The sequence below is a fragment of the Leucopleurus acutus genome (assembly GCF_964270905.1).
Source record: "Leucopleurus acutus genome assembly, chromosome: 6".
Lineage (NCBI taxonomy): Eukaryota > Metazoa > Chordata > Mammalia > Artiodactyla > Delphinidae > Leucopleurus > Leucopleurus acutus.
The window spans coordinates 96,706,835-96,722,552 of record NC_139149.1 but is presented as its reverse complement, the minus strand read 5'-3'; the positions used below and the strand labels follow the sequence as shown (position 1 = coordinate 96,722,552).

At 35.8% G+C, this 15,718-nt stretch overlaps 1 protein-coding gene across 1 annotated transcript in view; it reads left to right on the top strand.

Annotated features, from left to right (window-relative positions):
• The window catches only part of ABCA12 (ATP binding cassette subfamily A member 12), a gene marked incomplete at both ends in the record, with an annotated part of 179,106 nt that overhangs the window by 74,887 nt on the left and 88,501 nt on the right, over positions 1–15,718 (top strand). Inside the window, 5 exons of the mRNA XM_082840648.1 lie at positions 863–1,041; positions 4,670–4,782; positions 9,194–9,269; positions 12,951–13,069; positions 14,086–14,192. Of these exons, the coding sequence (XP_082696774.1) occupies positions 863–1,041; positions 4,670–4,782; positions 9,194–9,269; positions 12,951–13,069; positions 14,086–14,192 (594 nt within the window). The remainder of the gene's footprint in view (positions 1–862; positions 1,042–4,669; positions 4,783–9,193; positions 9,270–12,950; positions 13,070–14,085; positions 14,193–15,718) is intronic.

Here is a 15,718-nt window from a genome sequence, read left to right as displayed (position 1 = left end):
CCAATGTACAGCACTTGAAATTCTATCTCAACAAACTCAGCAGTCATGTAGAATGTGTGGTTAAGAATATGTTGTTCAAAATCACATTTTCAGTGTGAAAGACCTTGAATTAAGACAGAACAAAAGCCTGACTTTACTAGTATGAATGAGCTTATTAAGAAGATTGTTTTGGGTGGGAATATAATGAAGGTATTAGCTGGGTCCTGTGATTCAGAGCAAAAGTACAGGTCATGGTTTTCATTTATTTGTTTGCTTATAGTACAAGATATGATGATTACAAAGGATATTCACTCTAAATCATTATTATAACTGAAGTTCCTTATATTCCAGCAGAACTTTGGAAATATTTTATTTTGTTAAGTATGTATAATTGTAATAGTAGACATTTTCATATGTTTGTATATATACATATTCACACCCATATAATGTAAAATATATAACTTTTAAGGGTTTTCTATGCAAATAATAATTAAGGTCTACTAATGGATATAGAGAAGATACGTCTGCAGATCCTACACCAGATCCTAAAGAAAAACAAAAATATTACTCTGAAGCTAATTTTATTTTAAGAAATTAATTTTAATTTCCCAAACACAATTTAAAATATTTTGTATAAACAGTTTTGTTAACCAAACATTAAATATGCCAATTTCTGGAACTATAGGAAAGAATCTAATTATGTGTAAGAACATTTGAAATGGTTTATAGTTTTTCCAAGTAAAAGATGACTTCAAACTGAATGAAAATCTGAAAGAATTACTTATGTGAAAATCTAAACTTTTAATGTTTTCAAAGGCAGTTAGCCATGTGGTTACACATATTGAAGTCTCATTTCACCCTGTTTGTGGTTTTATTTTTTAAGCTATCAAGAGATCCCAATAACCAGAAGACAGTGTTTCAGGAAATGGTCAAAGTGCTGTCCTTTTTCTCACAAGTGCAAGAGCAGACAGCCGTGTGGCAGCTTCTCTCCAGTTTTCCAAATGTGTTCCGGAATGACACGACACTAAGCAATCTATTTGATGTTCTTCGAAGTGCAAACAGGTAAGAAAAAGTAAGAATTAAGGGGAATATTACTGTTCATAAAGAAGTCTTTCTTTTTTTTTTTTTTTTTTAATATTACCTGTAGGATCACTGGTAGGTAGGTAATTTAAACACAGCAAATAATCCTTCAGCACCTTATTGCAGATTTTGGCAACGAAAGTAAGTGTATTAGTTAAGCAAAGGAGAAACACACATTGTGGTCATCAGGATTATTGACAGGTTTATGGGGAAACAAGGACGAACACTAATCATAACATCTATAGTGTCAGTTGCTATCCCAGAACTTCTGAGAAAGATGGTAGAGCAGGACCAATGGTAGATTGGAACCCTGACTCAGGCTCACTCAGGGACAACCAGGGCTCGGTACATCTAGTATTTTAACTGTTCAAGAAGAAAATATTTCATTGGGTTTTGGTTGGTACTACACAGTAAAAAACAACCCCATTGGCTAGAGTTTACACCAAGCCACCCCAAGGGGTTTGGCCTCCCTCAGGTGCAGCCAGCTTAAGCCTGCATATTGGGTTGGCTTTATTTGACACATATGACACAGAGATTTGAAAAATTTTGCAGAAGAAACCCTTTTAAAGCCTGCATTCCTCATAAAAGAGATCTGAGCATGGCCAGCATTCAGAGTTTGATGGACACATACTTAGGTTTTGGCTGTCCAGCTAATTTGGAAATGTGCATTAAACAAAACAACAACAACTATATTAACAACTAGCAGTTACTGACTGCCTGTTACATGCCAGACACTTTGCTGGACCCTTTATATATATCACATTGAAACTTACAACAGAACTATTATTTATTTTATAAGTGAGGTAACAGAAGGTTATAAGAATTAAATATTTGATGATCATGCCGCTAGGAGGGTTTGAACCTGGGTTTTTTAACTCCAGAACCCAGACTGCCTCTGTAATATGTCACTAAGAGCACAGTGGATTCCATCGCTAATGTCTGAAGCACCACAAGAGTTTTCTCATCTTCTCTGATAAGCTTCCAAGAGTTTATATTTGTTCAAAGACCTTATAATAAGCCCTCATGTTGTTGCATTAGTTTCATTTGATTCTCACAACAGTTCTTTGAGATTGAGACTACAGATATCCCCATTTTATAAAAGAGGAAACACACACTAGTTTTTTGAAGTTAAATCTTCTTTACTATTATTATTATTATATTTATTATTTTTTATTTTATTTATTTATTTTTTTTGCGGTACGCGGGCCTCTCACTGTTGTGGCCTCTCCCGTTGCGGAGCACAGGCTCCGGACGCGCAGGCTCAGCGGCCATGGCTCACGGGCCTAGCTGCTCCGTGGCATGTGGGATCTTCCCGGACCGGGGCACAAACCCGTGTCCCCTGCATTGGCAGGCGGACTCTCAACCACTGTGCCCAGGGAAGCCCTACTATTATTATTAAACTAACAGTATCACTAAAATCTGTAAATTCTTCACAAATGACTGTATTTTATCATCAAATCATTGGTTTATCTTACTCTTTGTTGATCAAGTAATATGGACAAATAAACCCCATAAAAAGGTTTTGAGGTTATTTACACCAGCAATTTTACAAAGTTGTAATATAGTTCAGTCACCAAAACGAGATTATATAATGTTAAGATTATGACAGAGGTTAGCAAAAATGAGTAATCTCAAAAGTCAAGAATTGTATATGAAAAAGCATACATGATATTCACCATTTATGAGGAAGAAGTTGTGCTGAGATATGAATCACAAAAACTCCTTTCTAAATTACCTTTACATATAAGGAAACTTGTTTTGGATAACTTCCATTTGTATATGATGAAAAGGACAGAAAAACAAAATCAGTGAAGTGAAATAAAAGTATTTTGATCACTAATTTAAAGGATTTCAGAGAGGACAATGGTCAGGTGTCATTTTTAAGTCACGTTTTGTTAGAAAAAGATGAATTAAGTCTTCTGACATTTTTATTAATTATATTAATAACAATAATGCTGAGAGTTACAATGAGATTGCCAAGTGTTCAGTCTTTGAAGGTGTTACTTTGGGACAACAGATTAGCTGAGTCAAGCAGAAGGCCAAGCTGGGGGAAGGCTGGCAGAGATCTACAGCCTCAGAACATTTAACTGGTCTCCACGGTGACCAGGGTTCAGAAGTAACTCAAAGTCTGAGAACCAGGAGATTCTTGGGGGCAGATATAAAAATGCCTGAGGTATTGACTGTTATGTATATAGAGCAGAAATGAAAAAAATACAGCCATGCCCCTATGGCCAAGCGCACAGCTGTAAAAACAAGCTAACAATGCTGTGGGCTCAGTGCAGAAATGTTCTGTCCTCCTCCCCGCCATGTTGGGGCAAAGTGCCAGAGGTAAGACATAAAGTGGAAAGAACATGAACTTTGAAATTAGACAGAACCAGTTCTATTTATTTGGATAACCTCCTGTAAGTTATTTAACTTTTTGAACTTTAGTTTTCCTGTCTATAAAACAAAACAAATGAAAATGACTTTATGGAACTATTAGAGAAGTAAATAAAATTATAAATATATATATGTTTATATATAGACACATATCTACTAGAAACTAGAGGATACTCTTAGCTCTCTAAATATTTTCATTCATAGCTAGGGAGCTAAAATTAAAATGACCTTAATTTAAATATTAAAAATTCCAAAAATATGGTAGAAAGTATATGCACATGCTGTTGCTGGAGTGAGCCTTCAGCTGATTAGGATACATATGGAAAAACTATCACCTAGTATGTATTACATGTAACTTCATAGTGGCAAATCCTTAACAAAGCCTTTTAAGTTACTACTCATGTATATTAAAGCATTGCCTCACAGTTATTTGTGAAATTCAGACATACTTGTACAATGCTAACATTTTTTAAAATGTGCTAATGACAATAAGGGGATAAAAAAGGCATTTCTTAAGTCACTGGTTGGTCTTTTGGAAATATGGAATGAACTCCAGCATAAGTGAATTTGCTGATTGTTCATCCACAGTGTAGACCGCCCATCTTATTAGTAACGTAAAACTCATAGGAAGACAGTGCCAGTTAGTCTGGATATTAATTTTGAGCTACCCCTGGAGTAGTGCTTATGGGCCATTTAGGGGATAGAATGCAGTCTTTAATTAGGGCAAGCTCCATTTTTTCTTCAAAAACATTACCATTTGTTTACCTTTGTAAAGATAAATATTTATCAAATGCTTAATTAATAATTATTCTTGAAACTGGATCTTTTATCTGGGCTTGATTTTTAATGAAAATAATTTCCAATATTTAATTTTTTCCTTTAATTAAAAACAAAAAAGAAGTATCCTTTCACTGGAAGCTTCTATTTCTAACCACTTATTTTTAGGTCTTAACAAAGAAAAAAAAAAAACTGACATGAAGTTCACTTCTTACTTTAAGGCCTTTTAGGTTTTAGAATCCTGGAACCGGTGAAGTGCTCTGTCTGGTTCAAGAACACTTTGTTGGGATTTTGTGCATAAACAGACAAACAAGTAATTAGACGACAAAAGCAGCATCTTGTTTCTTATAAGAATAGTTTTCTATACTGTAGCTATTTTCTCCTTGAATAACCTTTTGTTTCTGTCTGCAAACCTTGAAATACAATCTGGTTTAATTGTTTTTCAACTTGTTAGTGTGCTGCTGGCCGTGCAGAGGGTTTATCCACGGGTTACAACTAATGAAGGTTTCAGAGCTCTCCATAAATCTGTTAAACATCTGCTTTACACTCTGGACTCCCCATCTCAAGGTATTATATTACCATCTTCCTGTATTCAGTTCTGTGTTGCAATTCTGTATTCAGTTCCATTAAAAATAAAAAACAAAGAGAAGTAATCAGTTATGGATGGTATCATTCTTAGGTAGAGACATAAACTACAACTAAATCTGGGTCTTTAGGTAACCAAAGTGTGGAGACAAGGAGAAATGGCCAGAAAAGAGGCTCTGACTTTCTAGGATTTTTATTTTGGTAAAAATGATCTCTCTTAGCTATATTATAAAGCTATGTTTATAGTTGGTATGAAAAATAAATATCAGAGTAAGGGAGTAAGCCTCAGCAAGTAGATTTCTACTACTACTTTTTGAACAAAAGCCTACACTGAATCGCAGTATCTTTGCCCTCATTTTCAAATTTTGTCTTTTTAATCAGCATGAGTCTTTGGTAAAAATAGACCCCTCAACCAACCATCTTGAAAATGCATGATGGACGTCAGAGCGTGAATAGATCAGTATAGCTCTACTGTCACTTATAGGTATAAGACAAACTATAGCATGTTGCTAGTGAATCAGAAAAAAATCACCTTTGCATATAGAGGATAGCATTATATACCACACACATGGAAATGCACAGACACACACACAGCCATATACAGACAAACATTAAGGGCTATAAGGAATAAATCCGTACTTCCCAAGTAAAATGTTTCGTTAGCATTTACCTCTCCTGAATGAATTTAGAAATAGGCTTTCTCAACTGAGTTTGTCAGCTTTTAAATATGCAGACTTTACCTTTGGATTACTGGTAAGTGTCCTGAGAGCATCAGGTCACAACCTGATTGTTTATTACAAGGTCTTTATTAGTTTTCATATGAATAGCAGGTTTGGAAAGGCTTTGAAGACTTCTCGAAGGAGGTTCTAACGTACACTTAGATACCAATTTCTGTTAGTCTAGAACATTTTTTATATCATCAATTACAGAATTAATGACTAGCTTGCAAGATTGATTGCTGTTAAATTCAATGGTCTTGACGAACATTAAGGTTAAAAAAAAATTTTGCACTTTTAAAAAAGTCCAGACCAGAAAACCAGACAGTATAGTAAAAGACACTAATTATTTCCTCTGTATATTTTTATATTTTCGTTTTAAAGACTTGAGAACTTCAAGTTCTCTTTACCATTCTTTTCCTTTTCATCTTCAGACTCACACCTTGTAATTGTAAAGTAGAGGGATGAAGTTGAAAATTTTTTTACAAAGGACAGAAGCTCCTCAGTGCCTTAGAAGCAAAAGAACCTGTCATTAACTGAGGCAGCAGAACACTTTCTTCTGTTGAACAGTATAACTAACTCAATTTTCAATACTTAACAATGGCCGTGTCTCATGTCTATGAATATGCTAATGATTTTGGCATGTATTAAGCCATGCAATTGGATAGTCAGGATGACAAGGAAATACATCAAGGAAATGTGCTTTTATTTTTTAAACTAGATGTGCTTATATTTGTTTGTTTTTTAATTTCCTACACGTGTGACTTTATCAGTCTGAGGATACCAACACAGTAGCATTAATGTCAATTCCTAAGTCATTAAACCCTAAGCCCCTACCTACCTGCCTGAGCAGAAATTTCATGGCCTTTGAAAAATCCTTCCAGGTATTTCTGGGAATCCTTCAGGAAACTCAAACTTGTTTTGAAGTACAGATATCTGCCACGTTGCCCAAGCCACCCATGCTTAATCTCCATGGTGTTTAGCAGTATTTGTGAACATACTTCTTCCCTTGGCTTTACACTCAGTAAACTGGAGTGGAATGGTTTCTTAAAGCAGAGTTGCTTGGGTCCTCTCTAATGCATGACAGGGCTCAGATAGCTTTGAGGGTCTCACTCCTTCTTTCAAAGAAAAAATAAAAGGGTAGTATTTTTTGTGTCAGTGATAAATATTTTATTATCTTAAGTCCCTTCTATCATCAAAACAACTCTATAAGAGATAGTTATTATCCCATTTTGCAGACAAAGAAACTGGGGCAAAGGGAGGCTGGGCACTTTGCCTGTGTTATACATCCAGCAAGTGGCTGAACTGAGATTTAGAGCCTAGATCTGTCTAAGCCCAAAGCCACGTCCCCAAGCTCTTTGTTAGATGGCCTCACTCATATTTACCGTCTGGGACGTATACACACTATGATAGCTCACACAAGTACCTGCCACCACCAAACCTCAGAACTGGCTCCACTTTCAGCCGCTGATGGAGTTTGACTATTTGTGTCAGATTCCTTCTGACATGATACATTTTTTGATAGCCATTGCCCAGTTCCTCTCCACACCACATGTCTATTTCTAATTCAGACCTCCCCACCCCATGTCTAGTTCTGATTCAACCCTGGTTATGAACATAGTTCAAGGTTTTTTCAGAAGCCTCCTCAGCAACCATGATACTATGGAGATGCTAATAAACACCTGGGAAGAAGCTTGTCTCCTAACTTCCTGTTTTAAGGAGTCTGATTCTCAGCTCCACCCCACTGAGGATCCCTACTTCACAGTTTAGTATTTTCATTTATAAAACTGAGTTTTGAGAGCAAAGATTACCTTTTTGGCTCATTGAAGTTTGCTGTTTTGCAAAGTATAGTAAATTACATGAAATTACATCTTTAGAAGCAGAAAGCAATCTTTACTGGTGAAAGAGGCTATCTGTGCACTGGATTTCTTTCTATGTCTTTGGGCACCCTTTTTTATATATGCCTAATTCTACAAAGAAAGTAACATCTGATTTTTAAAGGTCTGTAACAACTTCCACTTCATTAAAGCCTATTTAATACAGTATTTCTTCTAAGACACCTTAGAGTCCAGAATGAAAAGTGGCCAGAGGGAGAAGTCCATACTTAACAGCAAGGTCAAGCCTATAATTGATATGTATAAAGTTAATTTCTATTAGTTATTCATTTGAATAGCGTGATGAGGAAGAGACACTCCATAACCGTATAGAATACAAATGCTAATGAGCTTGCTCAGCATCACATAGGAATTCAAAGTGAGCAAGATATGATCTTGGGAGAATGGTTTTATATACTTTTACACTGCAAAAGCGTAAGCCTCCAGAGTCCTATCCTGGATTATTCTCTATATGGTTGCCAATAAATAATAGGTATTACCATTATTGATTAGGTTTATTTATTCTGGGTATCTTCTTCTTGGTCCTTTCACTCACTAATGCATTGCTATCATTAGAGCAATAATACTTAGCAGCATCCTGAGCAGAGCAGAGAACTCCCTTCTGCCAGAGAGGAAAACTGAAAAAGTCACTCTGCCAGATACTAGGGACAGAGCAGACGTTCCTCAGACATGACTGATACAGACGTAGGCAAGGCGGTCTTTAATTCTGTGAGTCTTTTACACACATGCTTAAACAAAATGATCAGCGTGAGAAAAGTACAGATGGTTTCCTAGTTTTGTGCTAGGACCTTCTTAGAAGGCTTTAGAACACGCGAACTAGAGACAATGGGAGAAGCCTTAAAGCTGGCAATAAAATATCCTATTGAAAATGGTTAGACCAGTGTTAAAAAATGACAGCACTAAAACTACTGGATTATTTATAAGGAATTAATAGTGTCTACAGGGAAGACTGAAATAAGTAATACCGTTTCCTTAAAGGGGCCGAATGAAAGCACTGGATTTCTGATGTTTTTATTTATGTAGTAGCTGTTTAAAGTATTTCATTTTCAATTTTGCATGTGAATGTTGTTGCACGCTTACTCTTTAACAATACAATGTTATGCAGCAAGCAGAATAAGGAACCTGTTTAACTTCTAGGGACAATTCTCTGTGTTGCATGAGATCTTCACATATGGTTTCCATTAGACCCAACTTAGTGATTGACTTCCACACTCCAAACTTTCATATTATTTGAGACCACTCAGAATGGTTCTGTTAACGTTAGCCAATTTGCATTCACAGCTGCATTCAGTTGAAATCACTGGCTGCTTTTTGAAAGATAGAAAATATAGATTAGTGATGGTAGATGTTTCCTACGGCTACATTCTAGACAACCGAAGACAAACAAAAAAATCCAGTGACCCATAAGACTGAAATTGGCTTCGTTTGATTAAGAAGTCATGGGGTAGTCAATTTGCATTATGATATTTAAGAGTCATCTATGCATACAGGTTTTAGGATAAAATAGTGCAATGGTTTGATGCACAGAGAAATAATTTGTTCGAAATGCATATGCTTGACCATTGGAATTATTTCAATTAGTAGGCATCTATTTCCTATAAATATCTTAAATGTTTCCAACTGAAAGAGCTTAGACATCTCTTGTAAAATCCTTTGGAGAAAAATTCTGCAGACTTCCTGCATTTTTTCCCCATTAATTTGACCTGGGATGATTTTTGCTTAGAAAAATAAATCCTTTACAGAAATGTTAAATATTCTCCTATATAAATATTATCACTTTAGGTGGCTCTGATAATACAACACATGTGTGGAGTGAGGAAGATGGACAGTCTCTATCCCCAAGCAGCCTGGCTGCACAGTAAGTCTTTGTTGGTTTGTTGGTTTGTTTCTAAACTGGTAAGTAACTTGGCTGAATAAGCAATCAAAACAACTCATAAACATAATTCTTTTATCAGTATCTAATGCCACGGAATAGAAAAATCAATTATTGACTGACCAAAGAAAAAGATACAGTTGAAGTGCAGTAAAGTTGAAACTTGTTTTTTGGTATTATTCAATGATACTTTCGGATAATGCAACATGAGGATCTGTTTTTCAGTTCTAAGAGTGTATAACTAGATCCCACATGTTCTGTCTGGATTGGTTACCTTATGTTTATGAGGAAGATCTAGCTGGAGGCGCAATTTCCAACTCTTTTCAGGTCTTTCATCGTGAAAGATGTAGAAGTCTCCAATTTTTTACATTACTATTTACTTCGGTTTTAAAAAATCAAAATATTTTGTATGCTCACTCAAGGTAATGCACACTTTGTTTGCTTCAGTAGTATTCAGGTAGCCAAAACTGTTTATAGGTAATTTGATTTTGGACTCTTTGTGGGGCATGTAAATACGTTGTCTCAGGAATAGGCAGTGGAAATAACAGCAGTTACCTCAGCTTCTAATGACCATTAATATAAACAGTTCTCTGAAGTAACTGTAATAGTTATGGTAGAAGCTGACTGAAGTAAATGCACATAGTTCAAGGCAAATTGAGAGCCTAGGTGGCCTGTTATGTAAAAGGCTGTTTGGGCCTGGTAAATTACACTATTGAAATTCTTTAACTTTAGTCCCAAAGGATATATTTTTGTGCTAATGGAAATGTGTACAAATAAAAACAAATAATAGGACTTACTTTTAACCATTCATTTCTTTTTCTAAAATAAAATCTATGCCATTGTTTATAAACTTTCTATTATTCAGTGAGAAGTTCCCCAACTCTGGGTAATTCTAGGCAAAATCCTTCCATCAATAACCACCTCCTCTTTCTGCTCCCACATCTCTCCTCCTCTAAGGTGGCTGAACCAGATACTTCTCCCAAGAGCAATCTCACAGCTCTGGGCAATTTTACCCCATACAGGATTCCTTGTCCCAAATAATCAAGTCTTTTAAACACATTCTCTGTATAGCCAGAAAAATAATTTTTTTAAAAAACCTCTGAATTGAATGAAGTAAGTCAGAAAGAGAAAAACAAATACCGTATGCTAATGCACATGTATGGAATCTAAGAAGACAGTACTGATGAACCTAGTGAAAGGGCAGGAATAAAGACGCAGATGGAGAGAAGGGACTTGAGGACATGGTGGGGAAGGGGAAGCGGAGACAAAGTGAGAGAGTAGCACTGACATATATACACTACCAAATGTAAAATAGATAGCTAGTGGGAAGCTTCTCTGTAGCACAGGGGGATCAGCTCGATGCTTTGTGACGACCTAGAGGGATGGGATAGGGAGGGTGGGAGGGAGGCTCAAGAGAGAGGGGATATGTATACTTATAGCTGATTCACTTTGTTTTACAACAGAAACTAACACAACATTGTAAAGCAATTATACTCCAATAAAGATATATATATATATATATTAAAAAAAACCTCTGAATTGAGACAACTGGATGCTTATTGCTGAAGCCAGGTATCTTTATCAGAGCCTTGGGGCATCCGTAGCATTGATAATGTTAGCGCTTCAGACCTGAAAATTCCACAGCAAATGTAGTTGGTTACTGACAGCTAGCTGACAGTTTATTAGAAAGAATTCAATACTTTTAAGATGGCTCTTGTTGAGATTGATGCAGTTAAGGGATTTCTTATCTTTGGACTTCCTTTCCCTCCACACTTTAAAATAATCATAGAGTGGCAGTACTTGGCATGAGATAAAAATGTTTATGATCCAGAATTTTCTAAAGAAAGCTGCTCAAAATTTTTTTTTCCTCAAAGCTCTTCTCCCTCATTATTTTTGCACTAAAGTTAATTATTTTTTATTGTGTTGTGTGTGTGTGTGTGCACGTGCACACACATGCATGCATACATCCATAAGCTCATCTTTAGTTGTAACCATTCTTGAGAAGTAGGTGAGATTTTTATATAAAGAATACATAAATTAAATCGTTTAAAGGAATACTTGGATGTTTATGGCAAAACAGTGGCACATATGTCTCTTAATTTCTGGTGTATCTTAAATCTAATCTCAAAAATCTTGGCAATCAGATGTTCTTTATGGAACTAAGATAATGCTTAGATGATATTTCAAGGTCACTCTTAGCCCAACATTCTTCTTTTTAAAGCTTGAAAATTCACCATTCACCATTCTTGTGCCATTTCATCTGGAAAGGTAGACCAGTATTTTGCCCCTGAGCACAGCACCAGAATGGAAATGGCTCAATGCTATAATGATTAAGACAAAGAGGAAGACAAACACAAAAGAAAGAGAGATAATACTGAGAGGAAAGTCTCTGGTCAAGGAAATGCCTAAACAAAACAAGAAGCCTCAGGAATGGGTGCAGTTTTTTTAAACATGGAGGCCGTAGATTGTATTTAAATGAGAGTCGGCCATCTGACCAATTAACTGGGCTCTGACTGCCAAGTTAGGGACTTTTCTTGCCATAGATTTTTTTTCTTGTTAAACTTCCTCAAATATCCAGTGTCATTAACCCACATGTAACACCCTGAGACTTCTTTAGTGTTAATTCAAACATTGTCCTACATGTTTACTAGCTATGCCAGGATAAGTCTCTTCCATTAGTATTTGACTTAAATCTAAAATAATATCCAATAGAACTAGTTAATTTGTCATGCAGTTTGATTCAAAATAGATGGTTCCCAAATAAACCATTGATACTTGTTCTATCTCTGCTGTACATAACATTCAATAGTAGACACTAAGGGAAGAAATTACAAAATGAGTAGAGATGCAGCCTCACAGTTGAAGTGACAGGGCATGCCTAACAGACACATGTTTACTCACTCACATCTGTATGCCTCAAAAATCTTAGACTATGTCCTCACATGCCAGTCAGTTTGAAAGGAAACCAGAAAGTGGATAATTTGGGAACTCTGAATTGGTTGTTTAAAGAAAAGAAAAGGAACTTATATTGTTCATTTGGATTCTACCATTTCTTTTTAATCACAGTTAAATGAATTTAAATTATTTAGAGAATATTATAGGTGGAAGGGATCTAGCAGATCATTTGACAAGAGAGAAAACTGACGCCCAGAGAGAGGGTTGCCAGATTTAGAGGAAAGAGAAAAGAAAAAAGAGAAGAGAAGAGAAGGGAAGGGAAGGGAAGGGAAGGAGAAGAGGGGAGGGGAGGGGAGGGGAGGGGAAGGAGACGTACAAGACTCATGGGACATTACTAATACTGAAAAATTGTTCATTATTTACCTGAAATTCAAATTTAACTGGGACTCCTGTATTTTATCTGGCAACCCTAGCCCAGTGATTTTTCTTTCATGTAAATGTGCCTAGAAATGATCTTAAGATCACTTATGATTGGATATTAAAATAATTAAATATAGAGATAATGCCCATGGAAAAGGTAAATACTTAGAGAATCCAGAGTAGTGCTGTCATTGTGCAGCTGGGCTGGATGGGGGAAGATGTCCTACTTCACAGTGCTTCAATGCTCAAATCAACCAATGCCAAACAACTAGGGACTCACATGATCTCAACAAAATGGCTTTGCTTTATTTTTATATGACTTAATTTATATATTCTTTTCTAATTCTATAGGCTCCTAATACTGGAAAACTTTGAAGATGCCCTCTTAAATATATCAGTAGATAGTCCTTATATTCCATACTTGGCATGTGTGAGAAATGTCACTGACAATTTGGCCAGGGGATCAAAAGGTAATACTCTTCTTAAGAGTCAAAATGCTACTCATGGTTTGTAATTTTGTTCTAAAGTAGTAAATCTTATAAGATGTTGGCTTAAAAAAGAAAGAAAATTTAAAAATCTTAGTTTCCATATGCATCTGTTTCAGTGGTTTGATATATAAAGGGACTGTCTAATCATATTATTATGTTATTACTCCTGTCCCTGCTGCTAGTACCACCTGGCCACCTGGACAAACTTTAATGTATAATGGCCGGATAACAGATGTGTTAATGGCCACCTGGATAAACTTTCCAAGTCTCCAGAATTAGGAGTTCACATAACCCTCCGTGACATTTTCTATGCCCTCAATAATCTTAGTTGTCAAAAAATAATGAAGAAGGATAATGTAGACTTCCAAAAGCAGATGTAAATTACATAAAGAAAGGCATTTTTGTAGCAGACTATTTTTACTTCTGATCCTTACACACTTTAACCATGAAGATTGCATTTAATCAAATATTTCTTTTTCCTTTTTTTAAAGATAAAACATCTATTTTCTTACACTTTGTAGGAGATATACATTCACTGTTCCTACACCAAAATAGCTTTTTGAGACTTAATAGCAAGCAAATAGCACAACAGGTATTTAAGTGTGGTCTCTCTTTACCGGACATGAATTAATCAAGGTTGGAAGGGCATATTTGTGTCACAGTGTTATACAACCTATTCTCTCTCAAACACTTCAAGTTCATAGTACATCCAAAATAAAAGCATGTTCAGTTCACCAAGAACCAAAACTGTATAGCACCTTTGCTGGAAATATTTTTATCTCTAAGCAGAATATCTATGAATATTTTAAAAATAATGAACTCTATAGTCTCCATGGTTCAAGGAAAGATTAAATTTTCACTCATTTTATATTTAGATTGAAATAGGCTATTATCTTAGAAAAAACTTAGTAGTAAATTAGGATAAAGGTGTCTTTCTAATAGGTTTCCTAGATGACCTTGCAGTTCACATAAGGTAATTCTTTTCTCCTCCTTTACAGAAAATTTAAGACTGCTGCACTCTACAATTCGATTTAAAAAATCTTTTCTTCAAAATGGTTCCTATGAGGATTACTTCCCTCCAGTTCCTGAAGTCTTGAAATCAAAAGTAAGCCATGAAAGAAAAAAAAAAAAAAAAAAAAACTCAAAAACTTCTTGTAATTCTCTGGCAAGATATATTTGTAATTTAAGTTTTAAATCTGTATTTTTTAAAATACTGGTTCTATTTTGAGTCTAGATTAATGCTAGAAAAAGGGTGACAAGAGTTCTGGTGTTACATAATTGTATTTTGTTTTTAATCAGTGGATATCTCTGTCTGAAATGACCCATAAGAGACTAATTACAGAATGCAATACGTAAAGGAACAGCTCCTGATGTAGTTGTCTCATTAAGCTACACGATTTGAAAAAGCATTAAAAATTTGATTCCTAATTTGAAATGTCCCTAGTTTTTTTTTTTTTTTAATTAATTAATTTATTTTTGGCTGCGTTGTGTCTTCGTTGCTGCACGCGGTCTTTCTCTAGTTGCGGCGAGCGGGGGCTACTCTTCGTTGCGGTGCGTGGGCTTCTCATTGCGGTGGCTTCTCTTGTGGCGGAGCATGGGCTGTAGGTGTGTGGGCTTCAATAGTTGTGGCACGTGGGCTTAATAGTTGTGGCTCGTGGGCTCTAGAGCGCAGGCTCAGTAGTTGTGGTGCACGTACTTAGTTGCTCCGCGGCATGTAGGATCTTCCCGGACCAGGGCTCGAACCCATGTCCCCTGCCTTGGCAGGCGGATTCTTAACCACTGCGCCAGCAGGGAAGCCCCCTAGTTTTTAAAACTATAAAAGTTGATTTCAAAAGCTGATGTTTTAGACTTCACAGTGTACAAAAATCTCAGAAGTTGACTCACCTTATTTGTATTATTATCATCAGAAGCAGAAACTAATACTGTAAATCATATTAGAATGTATGATATTGAAGAAAGGGAGGGAACGCTGTGGGGAAATGTTAACTCTGAAGTTTGAATTGGTTGGTGTTTGTCTCTTGTTCTTTGTTTAGCTCATACATACAGTACGCAGGTTATCATGAAATTCACTCTCTTTCTTAAATAACCCTTTAAATTTTGAAAGCAGCTCTCCTAGTAAGAACAGCAGTTTAATTGGATTCATGTAGCCAGGGATAAAGTAAAATTAGAACTGGTTTATGCAGAGCAAGCAGGATGACTTGCTGTATAGTCAACCTGGTCTAACTAAGCAGGCGTACAAAGCATGTGTCCATGTATATTACAAATAAATATGCTAGTTAGACTACCTGCATTGTAATCTTAGTCTTCTACATGGATCAAAATTTCTAGTGTACTTAATTTAGCACTTAGTTTGTGCAAATGAGAAGGAAGTTATGCATTCATCTGGAAAAGTTCTACTCATCCTTCAAGGATAAGTTTAAATGTCACTCTTAGAGTATCTCCTTTCTCACTGTTTCCAAGTCAGGATAATGACTTTGTATGCATGTAATATTTACCCATTCATTCATTCCATCCATCATCTGTGCTCTCATAACGCTAATCTGTTTATTTAAAAGATATAATCTCTAACCCCAAAATCTTTAATAATCAATCCAGTGGAGGAGATGGAAAAGCAGACCAATGATTATAACA